Source organism: Lissotriton helveticus, chromosome 4_1 (assembly GCF_964261635.1).
Source record: "Lissotriton helveticus chromosome 4_1, aLisHel1.1, whole genome shotgun sequence".
In the NCBI taxonomy this organism is placed as follows: Eukaryota; Metazoa; Chordata; class Amphibia; order Caudata; family Salamandridae; genus Lissotriton; species Lissotriton helveticus.
Genome location: NC_136063.1, coordinates 1,099,087,596 through 1,099,109,497, shown reverse-complemented (window position 1 = coordinate 1,099,109,497; position 21,902 = coordinate 1,099,087,596). Strand labels below are relative to the sequence as shown.

Sequence of the window (21,902 nt, the reverse complement as noted above, 5' to 3'; positions counted from 1 at the left end):
AAAAGAAACATATATGTGCTAAACTGGTAAATCTGCAATGTAAAGGACACTTGGAAGCCTGTATTAGCTTTAACTGGTGGAATCATTTGACCTTCCTGATGACACTCATTTATTATTTTGTGAGGTGTTGTAAGGGAGCTACCAGCTAAGCTGTGATGTGTCTGCTTTTAAAATACAATTATACAAAAATTGCACTATGTACAGTCTGGGTATTACTAAAATCTATATTTTAGAAGCACTTTTTTTATCTTAAACATTTTTGCGCATTTTATAGCAGTTTATCTTATAGTGTGTGCAATGCAAGTTTAAAATAATGACTTACATGTTCACAGTGCTTTCTGTCACAGGCTGGGACTTTGTAGCACTAAACATACACAAGTCACTAATCACCACTGCACCAACCAGAATTCATTTCTGTGACTATCTGGTTCAGTGCATTATTAGAGGTTTCAAAATGTACGATAGTACATTTCCCACTGAACATAACTTGTATTTAATTTTCACTTAAGCTGTGCATAATTTCATATGTAGTTACCTAATGGCAAAAGACCGAAAAAAGTTACAGAAAACGTTGTTTTTTTAGCCATGTCTTTAACTACACCCCCACACTCACTCACGCCACCTCCATTGCATGGAGCATCACAGTCCCATACATTTTTGAATGCACTTCAACCACTGCTTGGGATACAGAAGCAGTCCCAAATAGGAGGCCACGCACATAGTCCTGCAGGGATTGTCTTGCAAGTTACTTCTAACTTCTCAGCACGCACAAGTCTCCTTTTTTCTTGAGTCTCCTACTTTGCTCCTTACTGGTGATGGATGATCGTGCCCTTTTGTTGGTGGCACAACCTAGTGATGACAGTATTGCGGAGTTTGTAACAAACAAGGAAACCCAAATGTATATAAGGGACCATGGGCACATATAAATGTATTATTAATTCCTTTCCACGCTTGTATGTATGTAAATTTTTCCTGTCATGGATATGTCACCACAATTAACTCTCCATTCTAATTTCAAACCAGGGCCTGTTTACTACTTGTTTGTGCCCATGCACTCCCTCACATGTATATAAGCATATGTCTGTTTTACACTTTACTTTTTATTCTTTGAGTCTCGTTTGTTATCTCTGTTATTATATTATATCGGTTTCCTCCAATCCATTATCGACACCACTTTTCAATATGGCCAATCGATCTTCCTTTATTCTTGGCGCTCAGCGCTGGTCCTTTCCTTTTCTGTTTTTATCCCTGCACGTCCCACGCATGCATCCTTATCAAAGACGCTGCACGCAGTACGTGTGTGTACCTTCTCAAGTGGCCACGGCCGAGCATCAACACGCTACACAGTAAGTTATGCCTTTACCGCCTGGGTATGCTCATAACCGAGTATTTATCTGGATACATGCCTTCACATTGCCTCTATACTTTTTTTTAATTTTAGATTGGCACATTGCTATTCCACCTAATACCAGCTTTTATTTGATTTTTGATCTTCTGTGACATTTAATGAAGAAACAAATGAGTAAAAGTGGTTTTCGTTGAAAACAAAAAAAATATAAGTAGACACTCCCCTAAGGAATTTAGAAAATTGGATCCAAATAAATAGGACCAGCATTAACTTAGCGTCAATGTTTCAACAGACAATGGTGCCTGGTTTTCCTCAATGAGTTTCTCAACTAGTTTGCCTGATGTGGAGTCCCTTTCAGTGTTGGATATAGGAGGAAAATATCCACTGAGACATGATGCAAAAATTCGCTGTGGACGAGGAAGTATCACCTTTAATTTCCTCTTCTCAGGATCATGCATGACAGCCTGCCTATCAAGGCTCGCCTTCATTACAAAGGTTTTTCCACATCCAGAGTGTTCACAAACAAAGGGTCGTGCCTCTTCATGGAATGAGAGAATATGGCTTTGGAGATTGACTACAGTTGTGTATTTCCTTCCACAGTCTTCTATTAGACATTTATATACTTCCCTTTTACTCAAATGAGTCTTCTGATGTTGTTTCAGAAAATCTTTACGTTTGAGTTTCTTCTCACAGACCTCACAAATGTGATCTTCAACATGGCTTTCGCGTATATGTTTTTGATAGTTCGTCCAGGTTTTAGCTTCAAATTGGCAATCCTCTTTCTTGCAAGCATAACCTTGATGGACCTTTTCATGACGCTTCAATTTGCTTGGCTTCAGAAAGCTTTTCTCACAGCCTTGGTTACAGCATGTGAGAGTTTCGCCGACCAGACCCAACCCAAGATGGCCGCCGGACGGGTCTACGCCGGAAGCAAGGTTGGCGTACCAGGAATGCAAGAGACAACAGCCACCACTACATCCGGCCCGGGGATTCAAATGGACGGCTACGCGGGGAAGGAGCGGCGTCTGCAGGAACCGGAATCCTGCGACGAAGACCCGGAAGCCAAGAACGAGGACAGAGAGGAGGACGTGACACAGACCGCGAATCGCCCGGAGGAGGAGGACAGCGCCCAAAAGAACCCCAACAACGCGAGCGAGACCGGCCCCCTGAGGGAACCAGAGGAGGCAGTATCTCACCGAGCCACGGCCACCAGGGACTGTGGCAACAGGCAAGTGACGGGGGAGACTGGGTTTTCTATCAAGAGGTGGTGGGCAAGCCGCCTGAGTTCTTCACAGAGTTAATAGCACTTAACCCCCCCTCACTTAGGCACCTCACTGTTAGGGACCGGTGTGGGAAGGGCACGTCTACCCTACACTTTATACTCGTGTACAGAAGCCCTGACACTTGTTTGTGTTTTCCTTTTTCGTTCTGCCCTGCTGGAGGCCGGTTAAAGACTACGCCGACGTGAAGTAACGTGGGACTAGAAGACTCCAGGAGGAAGCAAGCTGTTACCACCCTTAATACTACTACTTACCTGAATTATTCCCTACAGAAGCATAATTCTCTGATCCCCCTGTAAGGGTGGATTATTATTTCAAGCCGTTATCCTTCAAACCTAAGACTCAAATCATCTGGTCTGTAACTGGGATGTTGCCCAGTACATGGATAAAACCGAGCATTAAACCCCGAAGAGAGTAAATAAAGCTTACAAACCATACCCTACGACTCGCTCTTACCTTCATACCACCAGGGACCGGGGCGGAGATCCCCACAGTGGTGGCAGAAGTGGGATTTCGACCGCTGTTTTGCAGTCAGGCCCGGACTGGCCGTTGCAGGCACCGGGCAATCCCCCGATCGGCTGAGAGGGTGGGGGCCGGTTTTGGGCCCCCCTGGGGGAAGGGGGGGGGGCGGCCGAGCACTTTGCCAGGGCCGGTTTCGGTTCCCAGTCCGGCCCTGTTTGCAGTCGGGCCCCACCAACATGGAAAACATTGTCACACAATTAGCGGAGGGACAACGCCATTTGCAACCGATGGTAGAGGAGCAAGGGAAGCAAGCCAAGAAGGATGGAGAGGAGCTACACACAGCTCTCAGGGATCAGGCTGCTCTTCTGGTCAATAACCAACAGGTGCAAGACACGGCCATTTTGAGACTGTCTGACGTCGTAGCCAACACCAGGTTTCATCCCAACGTGCCCAGTGCAGTATTACAGAAATACCAAACAGGCGATGACCCTGATTTTTTTTTTATGAACTTTGAGAGAGCAGCCACCACTGCCGCATGGCCTCCGGAGCGTTGGGGTCAATATGTCGCCCCCTTATTATCGGGAGAGCTACAGGCAGCCTACCAGGCCGCTAATCCTGACGGAAATACCCCCTATACGGACATAAAGAGAACGATCCTGGAGAGACTAGGATATGACACTGATTATTATAGAACACGTTTCTGAAAAGAAAGATGGTCGACAGGCGACAACCCTAGGACTCTATACTATCGGTTTTGGGACCTAGGGTGTCGTTGGCTCCAACCCACCACCACGTCAGTAGACGAGTTGACCGAGAAAGTGGTCCTAGAACAATATCTAGAAGCACTGCCAGGAAACACCCGGAGCTGGATACGCCAACACCCTAATGTGTCAGCCACTTTAGCGGTTGATCTAGCCTGTGCCTTCCATCGCGCCCCGGATTTTCGGCCATTAGCACCACACCGCCCCAACACAACCCCTGTCCGTCTTCCTCTACGACCACCACCCCCTCCACTTGATCCCCGAAATATCCCTTCCTCAGTCAAAACACCCCAGAGGTTTCAGCCGGCCGTAACACCACATCAGGGTTCCCAGTGTTTTCACTGTGCAGAGTGGGGCCATATTGCCCGTAATTGTCCAACCAGATCAAAGGGGAGAATCTATAGCACAGGAAACACAACCAGCCATTATAACCTGAAAATTCATATAAACGTGAAACCAGTAGAGGCAGTGCTTGACACAGGCTGCCAACAAACCGTAGTGGCTGCTGACCTAGTACCAAAGGCCCTTTTAATTCCAGTCTCACAGGTTCAGGTGACTTGTGTTCATGGAGAACACAAACTTTATCCACTGGCAGAAGTAACACTAGAAATATTAAAGGAAATACAACTAAGGAAGGTAGGGGTTATACCAGGACTACCCGAGCGGGTCCTGCTCGGGACTGATCTCTCACGTTTTCCCGATTACTTGCAGTCGTTAACCGGGTCTACGACATCCTCCGAGGGGTTGACTGATGCCCCCTTTGCAAAAATCCCCATAGAGCAACCACCAGAACGCAAAATAAAAAGTAGAAAGGAAAAGAGACTGGAAAGGGTACTCTTCTCCACACAGAATAATTCCCCCTCGGTGACTGTTCTTTCCTCCACAGAGCCATCGTCGGGTGCCAGTCGTAGCTTCAGGGCAGACCAACGGGAAGACAGCTCCCTACAGAACGCATGGACACAAGCCGAGGAAGAACAAGAAGGGAAGGTAAGTCCCTATTTCGTGGTAAAAAGGGGTTTGTTGTATCGCCTTACTCAGACCGCTAGAGGAAAAAGGGAACAGCTACTAGTACCCAGCCCATTCCGTCACCAGGTCCTACTCCTGGCCCATAGCCAAGCTGGAGGCGGCCATTGCGGAAAAGAAAAGACCCTAGACTACTTATTAGGATGGTTCTATTGGCCAGGGGTATTTCACGAGGTTTCCAGGTTTTGCGCTGCTTGTGTCCGTTGTCAGCTTATCCATAACCCTGCCCTACCTAGGGCTCCCCTTCAACCCTTGCCCATTATAGACATTCCCTTTAGTCGAGTGAGGATGTACATAGTGGGACCTCTAATCCCCTCTGCCCGGGGTCACCGCTTTATTTAGTTATCGTGGATTATGCCACTCGATATCCCGAGGCTTTTCCCCTAACTACAGCGAACTCCAAAGCAGTTGCTCAAGCCATGGTAACCCTATTTTCAAGAGTGGGTTTCCCCAAGGAAATCCTTAGCGACCAAGGGACTCCCTTCGTGTCGCGACTTATGGAGCAAGTTTGTGACATTCTCCAGATTAAGCAGATAAGGACATCGGTGTACCATCCCCAGACCGATGGTCTGGTGGAACGGTACAATAAGACCATAAAAACCCTGTTGAGGAAACACATCAATAGTACCGGCAGGGATTGGGATCGCCAGCTACCCCTGGTCCTTTACGCAATTCGCACCCATGAACAGAGGTCTACGGGGTTTTCGCCATTCGAACTTGTGTTTGGACGGAGACCCCGTACTTTGCTAGACATGGCAGCGGAACAGTGGGTGGAAACTGAAGAGGAAGGAAAGCCCCTACTTCAGTATAGCGAAAACCTTAGAGACACCTTGGCATCGGTTTGGGAAGAAGCACACACGCAGTTAGAAAATGCCCAAACGCAACAAAAACTTCTCTATGATCGACAAACCCAGTTAAGAGAGTTAGCTGTAGGGGACAAGGTCCTTATCCTTTTGCCTTCCTCTGAAAAGAAGCTGTTAGCAACCTGGCAGGGTCCCTTTTCTGTATTAACCAAAGTTACCCCTGCCACTTATCGGATGGCCGTGTCCCACCACAATAAAGCATCACAGATATACCATATAAACCTCCTGAAAACCTGGGAAGAACCTATAACCGTACCCTCTTGCTCCAAACCCAACAGCCTGTTGGTTGTTACCACCAAACCCCTAGAGGTGGCCCATTACACCCAAGAGGACACAGAAAACCCAACCTGGGGCTCCCATACCACTGAAGAACAACAGAAACAATTAAAAACCCTTTGTGGGCGTGGCCAGGCACCAGCGAAGATGGCCGCCTGAGACCCGAGCTCCGCCAGGACCGAGGCTGCCCCCGTTCAAATCCACACAAAATCCTGGCCAGGGCGCCTCTGCACTAGCGCCCTGACTCCCTGCTGGTTAGCGCCATCGAGCGGTGCGGGAACCGGAGTCCTGCGGCCGAGTCGCGGCCATTTTTCGGGCCGAGGCGGACCCGGGGCTGTTGCTTGGAGCCTCGGGCTGGGCGAGGCTGAACTCGAGGCCCCAGCTTGGGGCCTACCCAGAATACGAGGGCCGGAAGAGGGCTGCCGGCCTGTAGGAAGGCCTGAGGACGCGGCGCACGGGCCGTGCCATCTCGCCAACACCCGGTGAGGACTGGCAGCTGCAGTGCCTGTGGGTCAAGGGCCGGGCGGAGCAACACTCGAGGCACCGGCTTGGGGCCTACTCATGCCACGTGGGCTGGAGGAGGGCCACCGGCTTGTGAGGGCGGCGCCCGGGCCGCGCCGTACTGCTAATACCCGGTGAGGCCTAAGAACTGCGACACAACAGGGGGGACACGGAGGCCCCCCGGAGGCATCGAACACACCCTGCTGGAGCCACTGTGTGGCCACAGAGTGAGAAGGGCCCGGGGGCAAGGAGAGAGGGGAGTGCCCGGTGAGCGGTGCAGGGCCCCTGCAGGCACCCCCAGGGACGAGGTGCGGATTCCGGACCCAGAGGCAGGGCAGCTGACAATCCGAGGCTGTGGAGGTGTCGGACCGGCATAGCTGGGTACCGTCGGACAGGTCAGACGGGAGAGCCCTGGGGGGACGTGTCCTCCTGCAGCACTGGGCAAAGGGTGGATGAGCCCTACTTGAGGATTTGGCACCAGCAGAAGTAATGAGGACTGGAGGCAGTGGGATGGCCAGTGATAGAGCCGTTCGAGGGTAGGTACAGTGGTGTGGAGCTGATCCCCTGGCTGCACGATCTCCAAAGTGGTGGCGCACTGGACCCGTGGGCGGCTTGATTGGACCTGTGGGGACCATGAGAGGACGCCTTAGCCAGGGTCAGCGAGCGGGGGCCGGAGGTTGCGCACCTTCCGTCGCCGGATGATTTGAGGAGTCGAGTTGGGGCTCCCCCAGTTACGGGATGACAATCACCACACGAACTCAGGGGCGAAGACGTCGGGCTCCCCGCGGCCGCCCATCGCTCGCACGGCCTGGACAGCTGGGCCACTGGGGCACCACCTGCTCGCCATGAGGCCAAAGGGAGGTACGTCCACTCAGACGAATAAACTGGATAAGTACGCGGTGCCGCTGGGCCAGGGACCAGCGGTAGTGGCTGAGGGGGACCAGACGGGCCAAGCGGAACCATCCCTGATGTCAATAATGGCCGCGATCCAATCACTAGGCACCAACCTAGAAACCAAAATGGACAAAATCTCCATCGAGGTAAATCTGCTTCGCACAGACCTGAGTAAGACCACGGACAGATCGAAAGCGAATGAGACAGACATCAAAGCGTTGCAAATCTCTGGAAAACGGCTTGAAGGCCGGATCAATGACCTAGTGCACTAACATCGCCAAATGGCCCTCCACCTCGAGGACCAGGAAGGGCGGGCCCGAAGAAGTAACATTTGCGTGGTGGGTGTGCCGGAGGGAATGGAAGGGCCAAATGTAGAACTGTTCCTTCGAAGACCTGATCCTCCAACATTTGAAGCCCAAACGCTTGTCAAAAATTTTCACGATTGAACGGGCCCACTGCGCACCGGTCCCCAAACCCAAGCCGGGGGCACCGCCCAGAACGATAATTGCCAAGATATTGAACTACAGAGACCGGGACGCCATCCTTCAGGCGGCAAGGCAGCAGGGCGACCTGCAATACGAGGGGGCCATCATCCGTTTCTTCCCTGACTTTACCCTGCAGGTCCAGCAGGAGTGGCGCTCATTCTTTGGGGTAAAGGCGGCGCTACGGGGCCGGGGCATTCAAATACATGATGTTTGTTAGACCTGTCAGCCCTAGGGTGGTCTTTCCCTGTGTTTTCGCCCTTGCCTCATTTTTCCCACCTTCTTATTGTTGGCCCTTAGGTCTTCGGGCACCTTTTCATGGCTAATCTATGTTAGGGTGCAGGTGCTCTCTACTCCAAACATGGCTGCCACTGGCCCCTGCTACTGCAGCGTGGTCTTTTAGTGTAGCACCCTAGCTGCCAGGAGCTGGCTGGATCCCCATACAATGTTGAAATGCCAGCCTCCCATCCCATGTCTATAGGTAGAGTGGGGAAGCTCCTGGAACCCTCCAGAAGAAAGGCGGAGTTGATTTTTGCCGCCTTAGAGAGTGGTCACCTGACCTGGGCATACTTAAGCAAGGGAGGGAACTTTTTCTAGTCAGTTGGGGCATCATTGACCTGGGGAACCCACGCAAGAGTTTTAGGCGGGAGGGCCTAGTTAGGAACTTATGCCACTGGGAGTGACAGGATTTAGGTGCTGCCTCTTAAGCTGAGTGAGGTGTCCTAGACTAGCCACCTGATCTGGCCCAGCGGTAGGGAACCCCAGGGTCCATCTGCAGTGACTGAGGAAAAATCATCCAGCCTCCAACTCAACCCCTCCCCCTCTTCAAGAAACCATCACCTAAGGGCGCAGAACCATCCAAGCGCCAAGAAGATTATTTGCTTTAACCAGAGACTGCTGGGGGATCGACCAGGTACTGGACTGTGCTGCCCTGCGCACCCCCTGCCTTCAGTGGGCCCACCTTGCCCTACCTGTCTCCCCCTGACTGAACTGCTCCATTCTGCCTACAGTCCTTGCTAAACTGTGTGGAAAGCGCTATATCCTGCTCCCCCTGTCCAGCGCTGTATGTGAGACTGCCTGTCCTGTCAGGGATTATTGAGATTGCCTTCCCTCCTGTCGGCATTATCTGAATTGCCGAGCGCTGTGCTCTGTTCCCCTGCCCAGCGCTGTGTCAGAGATTACCGAAATTGCCTCCCTGGCCCTGCCTGTGACCAGCGCTGTGAAGCCCCCCCCAAGCGCTCCTCTGCATCGGCGCCATGCGCTGTACCTTGCCTCCCTGAGGCGCCTGAGGAGACCTCAACACCATCGTGGCAGCGGCGCCGCCCACGCGACACCTCTGAGGCGCTTCCGGCCTGTCCTGTGGCCGCCTGCCTCCGCGCTGTGTCCAGCGCCGTTCTTGACCCCCCTCGGCGGCCCCCGGTGCCAGGAGAGGGCCGCCGCATCAAGTCTGTCTGGCTGCACCAGGCCTGAAGCCTGCCTGGGCCCCTGTCACGTGAGCGTGAGCGCCGCTGCGTCATCGGTCACGCCCCCGCCCAAGCCGCGCAGCCATTGGCTGTCACCGCCGAGCAGTGTGGAGAAGGCCCGGCACCCGGAGCAGGCCGCGACTCATCGCGGAGGGGGACAGGAGCCGAAGAACGCCCCTCCGCTTTGCCCGCAGTGTGTTTCCTCACCCCCGGTGCCGGTGCGCTGTGACAGCGCCTTGCACCGCGCAGCGGGAAGCCCCTAGACCGGCGGAAGCTCATCCCGCCTACACAAGCCAACACAAGGGCCCTGGAGGGCCGAAGAAAGCAGGTAACCCCCGGGGAGGAGGGCGGAAGGCCGGGTAAGGCCCCGAGGTCGCCTCTCCCCTGGGGAGAACTGAGACTGGGCCCCGTTGGCCCCCTAATGTGCCTCTAGAGAATGGGAGGCCTTAATTGAGTGTCTAGGTGTGTCGGGCCAAATAACTGTGCATGCCTGGAGAGCAGGCTATTCTGGATTAACTGTTTCCGGCCCACTGGGTGATAAGATCGTTCAGGTCATTGACTGGTGGTGCATGGTGGCCGTCTTATGCTGCCTGTACTGCTCATGCCTGCTTAAATGTTTTCAAGCCTGCTGATGAAGTGGTGATCTTTTTCCCTGTACTGAATTTCTTGCAGGGGCGGGCGCCTACGGTTCCTGATGGAGTTAAATTCTGATCCCTAGTGATTTATTACAGTACTATTTTGATGATCTGACTTTGGTTACTGAACTGTTGATATTTACAAGAGGAAATGTTTATATCTGCTTCTTAAATGCTAGTCCATGGTTTATGAAAGTACCTTCTTAGCCTGCTGAAGAGTATATGCGACAGGCTGTGTTATGTGATGTTTTCTACTTTACTGGAAATACTTAATGAAATGCTTTACTGAAGTACTTTAATGAGATGCTAATGAAATGCTAACGCTTGAATTGCCTTGATTTAAAGCCTATATAAAAGATATTGATTTTTAAACATAAATACTGGTGTGGTCTCCATTATTGCGCCCACTTCTTGTCTCAGTGGATGAGTGTGTTAAGTCAAGTCAAGTCAAGTCAAGAGATTTATATAGCGCGCTACATACCCAGAGGGTTTCAAGGCGCTTGAGGAAGGGTGGGGAATTAATTGTCGAATATCCAGGTTTTAAGTTGTTTTCTGAATGTAAGGTGGTTCTGAGTGAGGCGAAGGTGAGTGGGAAGTGAGTTCCAGGTTTTAGCTGCCAGGTAGGAGAAGGATCTGCCTCCCATGGTGGTTTTGTTGATGCGGGGTACAGTTGCGAGGGCTTGGTTGGAGGATCGTAGGTGACGGGAGGGGGTGTAGAAGGAAAGTCGTGAGTTGAGGCATTCGGGTCCAAGTTCGTAGAGTGATTTGTGTGCGTGGGTTAGGAGGCGGAAAGTAATCCTCTTGTTAACGGGGAGCCAGTGGAGGTTTTTCAGGTGTCCAGAGATGTGGTCTTTGCGCGGGATGTCTAGTATGAGTCTGGCTGATGCGTTCTGGATGCGTTGGAGTTTTTTCTGGAGTTTTGCGGTGGTACCGGCGTATAGGGTGTTGCCGTAGTCCAGGCGGCTCGTGACCAGTGCGTGGGTGACCGTTTTTCTAGTTTCGGTGGGGATCCAGCGAAATTTTTTTTGAGCATGCGAAGAATATTGAAGCAAGAAGATGAGACGGCGTTGACTTGTCTGTTCATAGAGAGTGAGGAGTCCAGGATGACCCCTAAGTTCCGTGCGTGGTCCGTCGGGATGGGTGCTTTTCCAAGGGACTCTGGCCACCACGAGTCATCCCAGGCGGAGGGGGAGGTGCCTAGGATAAGGACTTCAGTTTTGTCTGAGTTCAGTTTCAGACGGCTGTGCTTCATCCACTCGGCTACTTCTTTCATTCCTTGATGTAGGTTGGTTTTGGCGGTGTTAGGGTCTCTGGTGAGTGATAGGATCAGTTGAGTGTCATCAGCGTAGGAGATGATGTTGAGGTTGTGTTGGCGAGCTATGGCTGCAAGGGGGCTCATGTATACGTTGAAGAGGGTGGGGCTGAGTGAAGAACCCTGTGGCACGCCGCATATGACTTCGGTGGCTTCTGATTTGAATGGGGGAAGGCGGACTCTCTGAGTTCTTCCGGCAAGGAACGAGGTGATCCATTCCAGTGCTTTTCCTTGGATTCCGATGTTACTGAGGCGTTGTATTAAGGTGCTATGACAAACTGTGTCAAAGGCTGCGGAGAGGTCGAGGAGGATGAGGGCGACTGTGTCTCCGTTGTCTAGCAGATTACGGATGTCGTCTGTTGCTGCGATGAGTGCGGTCTCAGTGCTGTGTTTGGCTCGGAAGCCGGACTGAGAGGAGTCGAGGGATTTGTTGGTCTCGAGGAAGGCGGCAAGTTGGTTGTTGACAGCTTTCTCAATGACTTTGGCCGGGAATGGGAGGAGCGAGATGGGGCGGTAGTTTTTGAGTTCGGTGGGGTCAGCTGTGGGTTTCTTCAGAAGGGCGCTGAGTTCGGCATGTTTCCAACTTTCCGGAAAGATGGCGGAGTTGAGGGAGCAGTTGATGACGTCTCGGAGATGTGGTGCTATGATGGAATCTGCTTTGTTGAAGATGTGGTGAGGGCAAGGGTCTGTGGGGGATCCAGAGTGGATGGAGTTCATCAGGCGGATGGTGTCCTCAGTGGAGATTGGGTTCCAGTAATTGAGGATGTTCAAGGGGGGTGGGGGTACTGCAGAGGGTAGGGTGGGTTGGAGTTCGGGTCGGTTGTCGAAGCTGTTGTGGATGTCTGCAATCTTGTTGTGGAAGAATGAGGCTAGGGAGTCGCAGAGGGCTTGAGAGGGGCTGATGTCGTTGGAGTTGGCTGAGGGGTTGGTAAATTCCTTGACGATGTTGAATAGTTCCTTGCTGTTGTGGGCGTTGCTATCTAGTCGGTCCTTGAAAGCGGCTATCTTGGCAGACCGGATTAGTTGGTGGTGTATACGGGTGGCATTTTTGAAGGCGTCCTTGGTGCTGGTGTTTGGGTCTTTTTTCCAGGCCTTCTCAAGGGAGCGGCAGAGTTTCTTGGATTTCTTAAGATCATCGTTGAACCAGGAGGCCTTCTTGCTGCCTAGTTTGATTTGATGTTTTTTCAATGGTGCTAGGGTGTCGGCGCTGTTGGAGAGCCATTGGGTGAGGTTAATGGCTGCTTGGTCAGGGTTTGAGGAGTGGGCGGGGGGATTTTGAAGAAGTGATGAGGAGATCTGGTCGATGGTGATTTTGTTCCAGTTTCTTCGCAGAGTGGGTTGAGGATGGTTGTTGGAAGTGGTCTTGTTGTAGGTAAAGTGAACGCAGCTGTGATCCGTCCAGAGGAGAGCTGTGGTGTGGCTGAAGGAGATATGTTTGCTGGAAGTGAAGATAGGGTCAAGTGTGTGACCTGCGATATGGGTGGGGGTAGTGACAAGTTGTTTGAGTCCGAGGTTGGCGAGGTTGTCCAGAAGGGTGGTGGTGTTGCGGTCATTATTTTTTTCAAGGTGTAAGTTGAGGTCTCCCAGAAGAATGTAATCCTCGGAGGTGAGGGCGTGTGGGGTGATGAAGTCCGTGATGTCCTCACTGAATTGTGCCCGGGGACCTGGTGGCCTGTAGAGGAGGGTGCCTCTGAGTGTGGTCTTGGGGTCGATGTGGATCAGGAAATGAAGGTGCTCAGAGTTGGCGAGATTGACGTCAGAGCTGGTTGAGATGCGGATGGAATTCTTATGGACGATAGCGATGCCTCCTCCTGTTTGGTCGGTACGGTCCTTACGGATGATCTTATAGCCTTCCGGGATGGCAGTGGTGATATCTGGGGCTGATGTGGCGTTCATCCATGTTTCAGTTAGGAAGGCGACGTCTGGGGAGATGGTGTCAAGCAGATTCCAGAGGTCGATGGCGTGTCTGTGGATTGAGCGGGTGTTGAGCAGGATGCATTGTAGGTGTTTGGTGTCAGACAACTGTTTTGTGTTCGTGGGTGAGGGGTTGTTCTTTGTGCCGTCGAACTTGCAGGAGAGGCAAGAGAAGGGTCCATGGATGTGTCCGGGAGCGGCTTGGACGCAGTTGGGGGGGCGGCCGGGGTTTAGGGCTAGGAGGGTGGAGGCGGTGTATGTGATGCGGGTGGGGTGGGGGGTACGAGGGCCAGGGGGTCTGGCGCTGGGCGCGGTCCAGGCGCGGACGGGCGTAGACGGGCTTACCTTTGGCGCACCTTCGGCGCGGATTGGGCGCGGTCGCTGCGCGTAAACGCTGCGCGCGGGTGCATCTGACATAAATGGGTGGGGGTGGAGGGGGAGGGGCGAGGGGGGCTCAGCTGGGAGGCGGGGCGGGCTCTAGAGGACGGGCTTGCAGGGAAAAACAACAACCAACAAATGGCGGCGTGTGGTAAAGCACGAGCAGCAAAGCTCCAAGCACTACCAGTAAAGCGCCACAGAAGAGAGCAACGAAGGCACACTCAAATAAAATGCGCAACAATTACAATTGATCTATGCAGACAAAATGAGGCACATTTAAAGCTAATCGTTACAGTGCAAAATAACGCGCTAAAAGTAAGAAGCCAGATCCCAAGCGCAGCTCTGTGCAATTATCGCGTTCTAAGTATCAGAGCAGGAATTTCAAGCGCAGTATAACGATACCAGAAACCAGTTCTCTAGCAGGGAGCCAGGGGAGCGACTGCTCACAGCAGCGATGAGACAGTCAGCTGCTTTACACGTAAGCCCTGGCTGCCTTCCTGCTCGAGCCAAGCTACCCCCCGGAGAACTGGTGGTCCCAGTTCTTACAATGTTATTCCCAGCCAAGCTAAAGATCATCGTGGGAGGCAAATCACTCTTTTTCACCACCCCAGAGGCGGTCCAGGAATGGCTCGACACGGCTGCGCCGGCGGCCCAGGAGCGACAGGATCGGGGCACGTGGAGAGAGGTTCGGGGCTCATCCCCCGGGTCGGCTGTGGACAAATCCAAATCGGAAGGGGACACACGAAGCCAACACTTGTGGCGCTCCAGATCTGCTAGCCCCCAGGGGGACTCGGGCCGAGATTCGGCTGCACGCCGAGGACCTTGATTGCGAACCCTACCCTGCTGAACTGTAACGTATACCGTAATTGTGATGTTATTGACATTTGAGTTAAGGTGGGGAAGGTCATTATCTTGCTGAGTGGCTCCGGGAATCCGCTAGTGGCTGGTGGTCCTCCATTCCTTAAGGGACACTATAGTCTGGGGGCAGCGGAGGCACGGTAGCCGGAGTCGGGGCTAGCACACGTTCTCCCTAACAGAGTTTCCTCGGGAGGGGAGTTTCCTCACTCCTGGGTTGGGTTGGGTGAAAGGCGCTCTGCTAATTGGGGCAGTGGGTAGTTTTGAACCTACACAGCAGGGAGCAGGGAGGGGGGGGTTGTTTTGAAGGGGATCCATGAGTTCAGTTGGGCAAGGAAGGGACGGGGGTGTGAGGATGAGTGGGGGTCGGGGAGGGAGGGGGGTAGAGATGGAGGGGGGACCAGGGGGGGAGGGCGGGGGTGGGAAGTGGTGGGGAGTTAGAGTAGGGGGGGTATGTTTGTTTGGTCACAAATGAGAGGTCATCAGCAGATCTGGTGTACAGGGGTTCGAAGATCCACGCCGGGTGTGAGCGATGGCTATGGCTAAGAAATGGAACAAAAGCCTCAAGATACTAAGTTGGAATGTGAATGGGCTCGGGGATAAACTAAAGCGCACCATGGTACTTCAGTTCTTAAAGCGCAACCAGCCTGACGCTGTGCTATTACAAGAGACTCACTTGCTGGGTAATGCTTGTCACGCCTTAAACAGATATGGCTATGCTTTGGTGACCCACTCCGGCTTCACCACGGGTCTCGGGGAGTGGGCATCCTTCTTCGGCGCAACTTTCCCTTCCTCCCCGACCACACTGAAACAGATTCGCAGGGCCGCTTCGCCACAATCTCGGGTAAATGGGAGGGGTGCAGGCTGACTTTGATATCCACATATGTCCCTCCAGGACTCCAGTCGCAAGCATATACTGACCTTGGTAAACTCCTCTTATCCCTCCCAGACGGGCAGTTGTTCATCGGGGGCGACTTCAACGCAGTGGTTTCCGGCACGCTGGACAGACACCCACCCAGGGAAATACCTAGGGGACAGAGATGGTTAGGAGATTTCCTAGATACTTTTGGCCTCACTGATATATGGCGTCTGGCACATCCCGCCGACACTCAATACACTTACTTTTCGGGGCCGCACCACTCCTTCTCCCGACTAGATTACATCCTAACTCCTCTACACCAATATACGACAGCCACGCATCTAGTGAGAGGTATCTCTGACCACTCGCCTGTTATGGCCCACTTAACTATAGGCACCAGACGAGAAGGGTGCGTGGCACCTTTTAATGCCTGGTACATCCGTAATGAAGACCTACGTAAGGCATTGACCCTGTCAATAACAAACTACTTTGATAGTAACGACGGTTCAGTGGAGTCGGCGGTTACACTGTCGGAGGCCTTTAAAACGGTTCTCAGAGGGGAGGCCCTGTTGGCTATAGCGGGCGGCCGGCGGAAGGAACGTGAGGCGCAACTCCTCGTGGCAATCGAGGCAGACCTGGAGGCGCTGGAGACGGTAACGAGTACTCATGATACACCCGGGGCACGGCATCAGCTGTCCCTCAAAAAAGCAGAATACCAGGCTTTGGTGTCAGCGAAGAAGATGGCTACCACCAGGGAGGGCAAGATATATGACCAGGGAGACAAGGCGGGCAAGCTCCTAGCATGGCTCGATAAAAAACAACAGGCGAACAAGGTAGTGGCTGAAATCCATACAATGGATGTCTCTGTGGTAACAGAACCACATGACATAGTCGCAGAATTTGCTCGTCGTTTTCGGACTGTCTATAGCAGGGGGTCTGACCGTCCAGAAGAAGACTCGGACGCACTGCTGGCAGATCTTAGGATGCCGGCCCTCTCTGACGTGGAGCGCGAGCTCCTGGAGGCGCCGCTCACTGCGGCAGAGGTGGAACGCGCCATCGGGGATCTCCGTCCTGGAAAGGCGCCTGGGCCTAACGGCCTCCTGATGGAGCTTTACAAGCTCAAGCCGGATGGCATTAGCTCCTATCTCAAGCGTATGTTTGACGAAAGCAAGTCCAAGGGGTTATTACTCCGCGACCAAAGGCTAGCAACCATCGTGGCGATTCCTAAAGAAGGGAAGCCAAGGGAGCTGTGCGCCTCGTACAGGCCCATCTCCCTGCTAAATGCGGAACCAAAAATACTGGCAAAAGTTCTTGCTAATAGGCTCCAGCCGGTTCTCAGTACCCTGGTACATCCGGATCAATCCGGATTCATGCCCCATCGCAACACAGCGCTTAATCTCTGTCGGCTGAATGGGGTGCTGAGGAGAAGCCATACGATAGGGGAAGATCAGTGGTGGTATCGCTTGATGCTACAATGGCCTTCGATTCCCTCGAATGGCCTTACATGATGGCCGTCCTTCGCAAGCTGGGTTTTGGACCCAGTTTCATCTCTTGGGTGCTGCTCCTTTATTCAAAACCGCTGGCCCAGGTGGTTGTGAACAACAAGGCCTTCGCCCTGGAGAGGGGGACCCGCCAGGGGTGCCCACTCTCGCCCCTCCTGTTTGCCCTTTCCCTTGAGCCGCTGGCCACCTGGATCAGGCAAGATGTCTCCCTTAGAGGTCTGTGTTGGGCTGACGGCTGGGAGGACAGAATCTCCCTGTACGCGGACGACATACTCCTCTACCTCTCCAGGCCCCGAAAATCTTTGATTGTGGCTCTCGACATTTTTACAAACTTTGGGAAGAACTCTGGTTACAGCATCAACTGGAGTAAATCCCTGTTGTACGTCCTTCGGGGAGCCACCCCTGTACTCCCTTGTGACTGTCCCATAAAGGTGGTCACAGACGGGTTCATGTACTTGGGCATTTTCGCATCGACGGACAAGACCGCCATGTATGATAAAAATCTGCTCCCTCCCCTTAATAGGCTTAAGCGCGACTCTGCTGGCTGGCAGAAGCTCCCGGTCTCCCTGTTGGGCCGGGCAGCACTTTTTAAAATGATGGCGCTACCACGCTTTCTATACGCCTTGCAGAACTACCCAGACTTGATCCCCTCCTCCTATTTCACAGCCGTTGAGGCGGCACAGAGACACCTCCTGTGGTTCGGCGCACCCAGAATAGCTCTGCAGAAGCTAACGCTGGGGTGGTAGGATGGAGGGATCGCCCTGCCTGACATTCGTAGGTACTACTGGGCCGCACACTTATCGGCCATTAATCAGGGCACCTATTGTGATGGAAACGACCCCGGATATGGCATGGACAGGTGGCTTTTGCCGGGGGGGAATTATGAAGCAGCGCTGTACTCACGTCCAGGCAAACATGCGCTTACTGGGCCGACTCTCCATACAGTGCAATTGTGGCACATTGTTCAACGAAATATGGGCTGGCACAACAGGCTCACCCTGGCCACTCCCCTCTGGGTTTCGGAACGACTTGGCCTCTTGGGCCGTACAAAGGGGTTCCGGAACTGGGACCTCATCGGTATCTCCCGGATAAGGGATTTATGGGACTCTAACAGGGTCAAATCCTTTCCTTCCCTACAGACGAGCTAGCGGACACTGAGTACTTTTGATACCTCCAAGTCCGTCACTCCCTGCAGAAAAACATTCCACTGGGCACGGTGCCCCCGCAAGCATCCCCCCTTGAAGATAGGCTGTTAGATGGGCACATCCAGGAACACGCAATCTCACTCGTCTATAAGAAGTTGATAAATAATCTTCCCGATCTGCTCCATGACCTTAATGGACGGTGGGAGGCTGACGGGCTGGAAATTGATGAGGAAGAGTGGAAATCTGCACTAGCCTCCCCGAAGGAGGTGGCTATCTCGTCTAGGCTGCGGCTCATCCAGCTTAAGATTCTGCACAGAGTGTATATATCGAACACGCGACTAAAAAGGATGGGCAGATGTGAAGGGGATGAGTGCAGGAGAGGGTGCGGAATGACTGGCTCTTTCTTTCATATGCTATGGGAGTGCCCGCTACTACAGGCCTATTGGGTGAAAGTAGTGTGTTGTATGCAGGTTGTTTGGGGGAAGGAGTTGCGCCCGGAGGCGAAGCGATGTATTCTAAACACATGGGAGCCAACGGACTTACCAGCTAGAGGCAGGCTCTGGGCAACGCTCGGCCAAATGGTGGCTAAGCGTAATATTGCAAGACTCTGGGATGCTGCTGCGTCTCCACGTCTCTCTGAGTGGAAACGGGACTTGGACTGGTGCATGCTGCAAGAGAAGACGGTGTATGTAGCCCGAGGGTGCCCCCATAAATGGGAGGAAATATGGAACAATTGGAACGAACACAGAGGTAACATCTGCGAACTCCCCAGGTACTTGAGGTTGAGGATTAATGTAATGACTGTCTGTAAACTTTTGGCATGACGAAGGTGGAGCACTTGACCCTCTGTAAGATCTGCTGTATACATGTAGAACCCTTAAATGTGACCTTGTTGGCCGCTGTTTGGTCTTAATGTCAATAAAAAGATTATAAAATTAAAAAAAAATTAAAAAACCCTTTGTGCTTCATTTCCCACAGTTGTATCAGGTAAACCCGGAAAAACAACCCTAGTGGAACACACTATCACCACTGATCATTCACAGCCCATTAAACAAGCACCCTACCGTATCCCAGCAGCCAGGCGAACAGCAATAGAAGGAGAAATTGAAATGATGTTAGAGGCCGGGATTATTGAACCCTCAAAAAGTCCCTGGTCCTCTCCCATCGTGTTAGTGCCGAAGCCGGACGGAAGCATTCACTTCTGCATCAACTTCTGAAAACTGAACGCAGTGTCACACTTTGACGCCTTTCCTATGCCTAGGGTAGACGAACTAATAGAAACCCTAGGGCAAGCAAAATTCATGTCCAGTATAGATCTAACTAAAGGATACTGGCAGATCCCGCTACAACAGGAGAGCAGAGACAAGACAGCTTTTACGACACACATGGGTCTCTTCCAGTTTAAGGTGATGCCCTTCGGTCTCCATGGAGCCCCAGCAACGTTTCAGCGTCTCATGGATGTAGTCCTGGGGCCCCATAGAGAATACGCAAGGGCATATCTGGATGACATAGTGTTGTTTAGCCCGGATTGCGAAACCCACTTATTGCAATTACAACAAATCTTCAGAAGCCTACAGGATGCGGGTTTAACCATCAATCCCCGGAAGACCACCTTGGGAGCCGACCACATAGACTACCTGGGCTATGCTATCCGGGATGGACAAATCAGTCCCCAAGGAAACAAACTAAAGGCCATCTCCCACATTCCACGCCCCACTACCAGAAAGGAGGTACGATCCTTTTTGGGTTTGGTGGGATACTATCGGCGGTTTGTTCCACACTTTTCTTCCTTGGCCAGCCCTCTAACAGACCTACTCACCAAACCATTAAAAAGAGACACTATGCCATGGACCTCTTCCCAGGAACAAAGTTTTAATACCCTGAAAACAGCCCTTTGCACCAACCCTGTCCTAAACTGTCCCGATTTCCAGAAGACCTTTGTTCTACAGACCGATGCCTCGGACAGGGGCTTAGGAGCCATACTATCACAACCAGATGAACAAGGGGTACTCCACCCAGTATTATACATAAGCCGAAAACTCTTCCCTAGAGAGACAGCCTAAGCAACTATAGAAAAGGAATGCTTGGCCATTAAGTGGGCAGTGGAGGCGTTGCAGTATTACCTTTTGGGCAGACATTTTATTCTCTTAACTGATCATGCACCTTTGACGTGGTTGGCCCTCCATAAAGACACTAACCCTAAAGTTCTTCGGTGGTTTCTTGCCCTACAGCCCTTTTCCTACAGCACGTTCCACTTACCCGGGACCATGCAGACCAATGTGGATTACCTGTCGAGGTGTCCTTCTTCCGAATGGCCCGACCGTCCATTCTCGGAGAAAAGGCAGTGTGAGAGTTTAGCCGACCCGACCCAAGATGGCCGCCGGACTGGTCTACGCCGGAAGCGAGGTTGGCGTACCAGGAGTGCAAGAGACAACAGCCACGACTACATCCGGCCCGGGGATTCAAATGGCCGGCTACGTGGGGAAGGAGCGGCGTCAGCAGGAACCGGAATCCCGTGACGAAGACCCGGAAGCCAAGAACGAGGACAGAGAGGATGACCTGACACAGACCGCGAATCGCCCGGAGGAGGAGGACAGCACCCAAAAGAACCCTGACAACGCGAGCGAGACCGGCCCCCTGAGGGAACCGGAGGAGGAGGGATCTCACCGAGCCACGGTCACCAGGGACCATGGCAACAGGCAAGTGACAGGGGAGACTGGGTTTTCTATCAAGAGGTGGTGGGCAAGCCGCCTGAGCACTTCACAGAGTTAATAGCACTTAACCCCCCCCCCTCACTTAGGCACCTCACTGTTAGGGTCCGGTGTGGGAAGGGCACGTCTACCCTACACTCTTATACTCGTGTACAGAAGCCCTGACACTTGTTTGTGTTTTCCTTTTTCCTTCTGCCCTGCTGGAGGCCAGTTAAAGACTACGCCGACGTGAAGTAACGTGGGACTAGAAGACTCCAGGAGGAAGCAAGCTGTAACCACCCTTAATACTACTACTTACCTGAACTATTCCCTACAGAAGCATAATTCTCTGATCCCCCTGTAAGGGTGGATTATTATTTCAAGCCGTTATCCTTACAAACCTAAGACTCAAATCATCTGGTCTGTAACTGGGATGTTGCCCAGTACATGGATAAAACCGAGCATTTAACCCCGAAGAGAGTAAATAAAGCTTTCAAACCATACCCTACGACTCGCTCTTACCTTCATACCACCAGGGACCGGGGCGGAGATCCCCACACTGCATTTGTATGGCATCTCGTTAGTGTGATGGCACTCGTGTGCTGTCAGCTGTTGATGTTTCTTGAAAGACTTGCCACACCCTTCAAAATAACACATGTATGGCTTTTCTTTATTTTGATGCTTTCGATCTAGATGTTTTCTCAAGTTAGCATTTGTAGTGAAGGCTTCATGACAGTCACCAGCAGAACACACAAATGGCTTCTCTCCAGTATGTGTTAACATGTGTCTACCAAGATGGAACTTTCTTGTGAAGCCTTTTCCGCAACCTCCATACTCACAAGCATAGGGTCTCTCACCAATGTGCGCATTCAGCTTCCACGCCTTATTGAAAGACGCACTGCAGTCCGGATCGGAGCAGATGTAGCACTTCTTGAACTCGTCCACTCCGGTCTCACCCATGCTTCTAACTAAGCAGTCCTGCAGCACCCTGCTCTCGATGTCTGGAGACCAGCTTTCGACAGCCGCCATGTTTGTAAAGCACCTAATAACAGCTTGTTTACACACCGAATCCTTACTTGAGACTTTGTACGTTTTGCGTCCGTTTCTCATTTCCAGTGATTGTTGCTGTTCCTCATTATGCCATATGGTAAGCCAAGACTTGTCCCAGTGTGGTATACTTGCATCCACTTTCTTAGCTGTTATCTTGATGTCCTTCACATTGTCCTAATTTGCTTCATTGTATATTGACATTATCATTT

At 52.2% G+C, this 21,902-nt stretch overlaps 1 protein-coding gene across 1 annotated transcript; it reads right to left on the bottom strand.

The window, feature by feature from the left end:
* Nucleotides 1–1,499: 1,499 nt before the first annotated feature.
* Nucleotides 1,500–21,672, bottom strand: LOC144827437 (transcription factor IIIA-like). The gene is made up of 2 exons (XM_078685748.1): nt 21,209–21,672; nt 1,500–2,218 (listed from the first exon to the last, which is right to left on the bottom strand). The coding sequence occupies exons 1-2, from the start codon at nt 21,670–21,672 to the stop codon at nt 1,615–1,617; spliced, it is 1,068 nt and encodes a 355-aa protein (XP_078541874.1). The 3' UTR covers nt 1,500–1,614.
* Between the last annotated feature and the right edge of the window lie 230 nt (nt 21,673–21,902).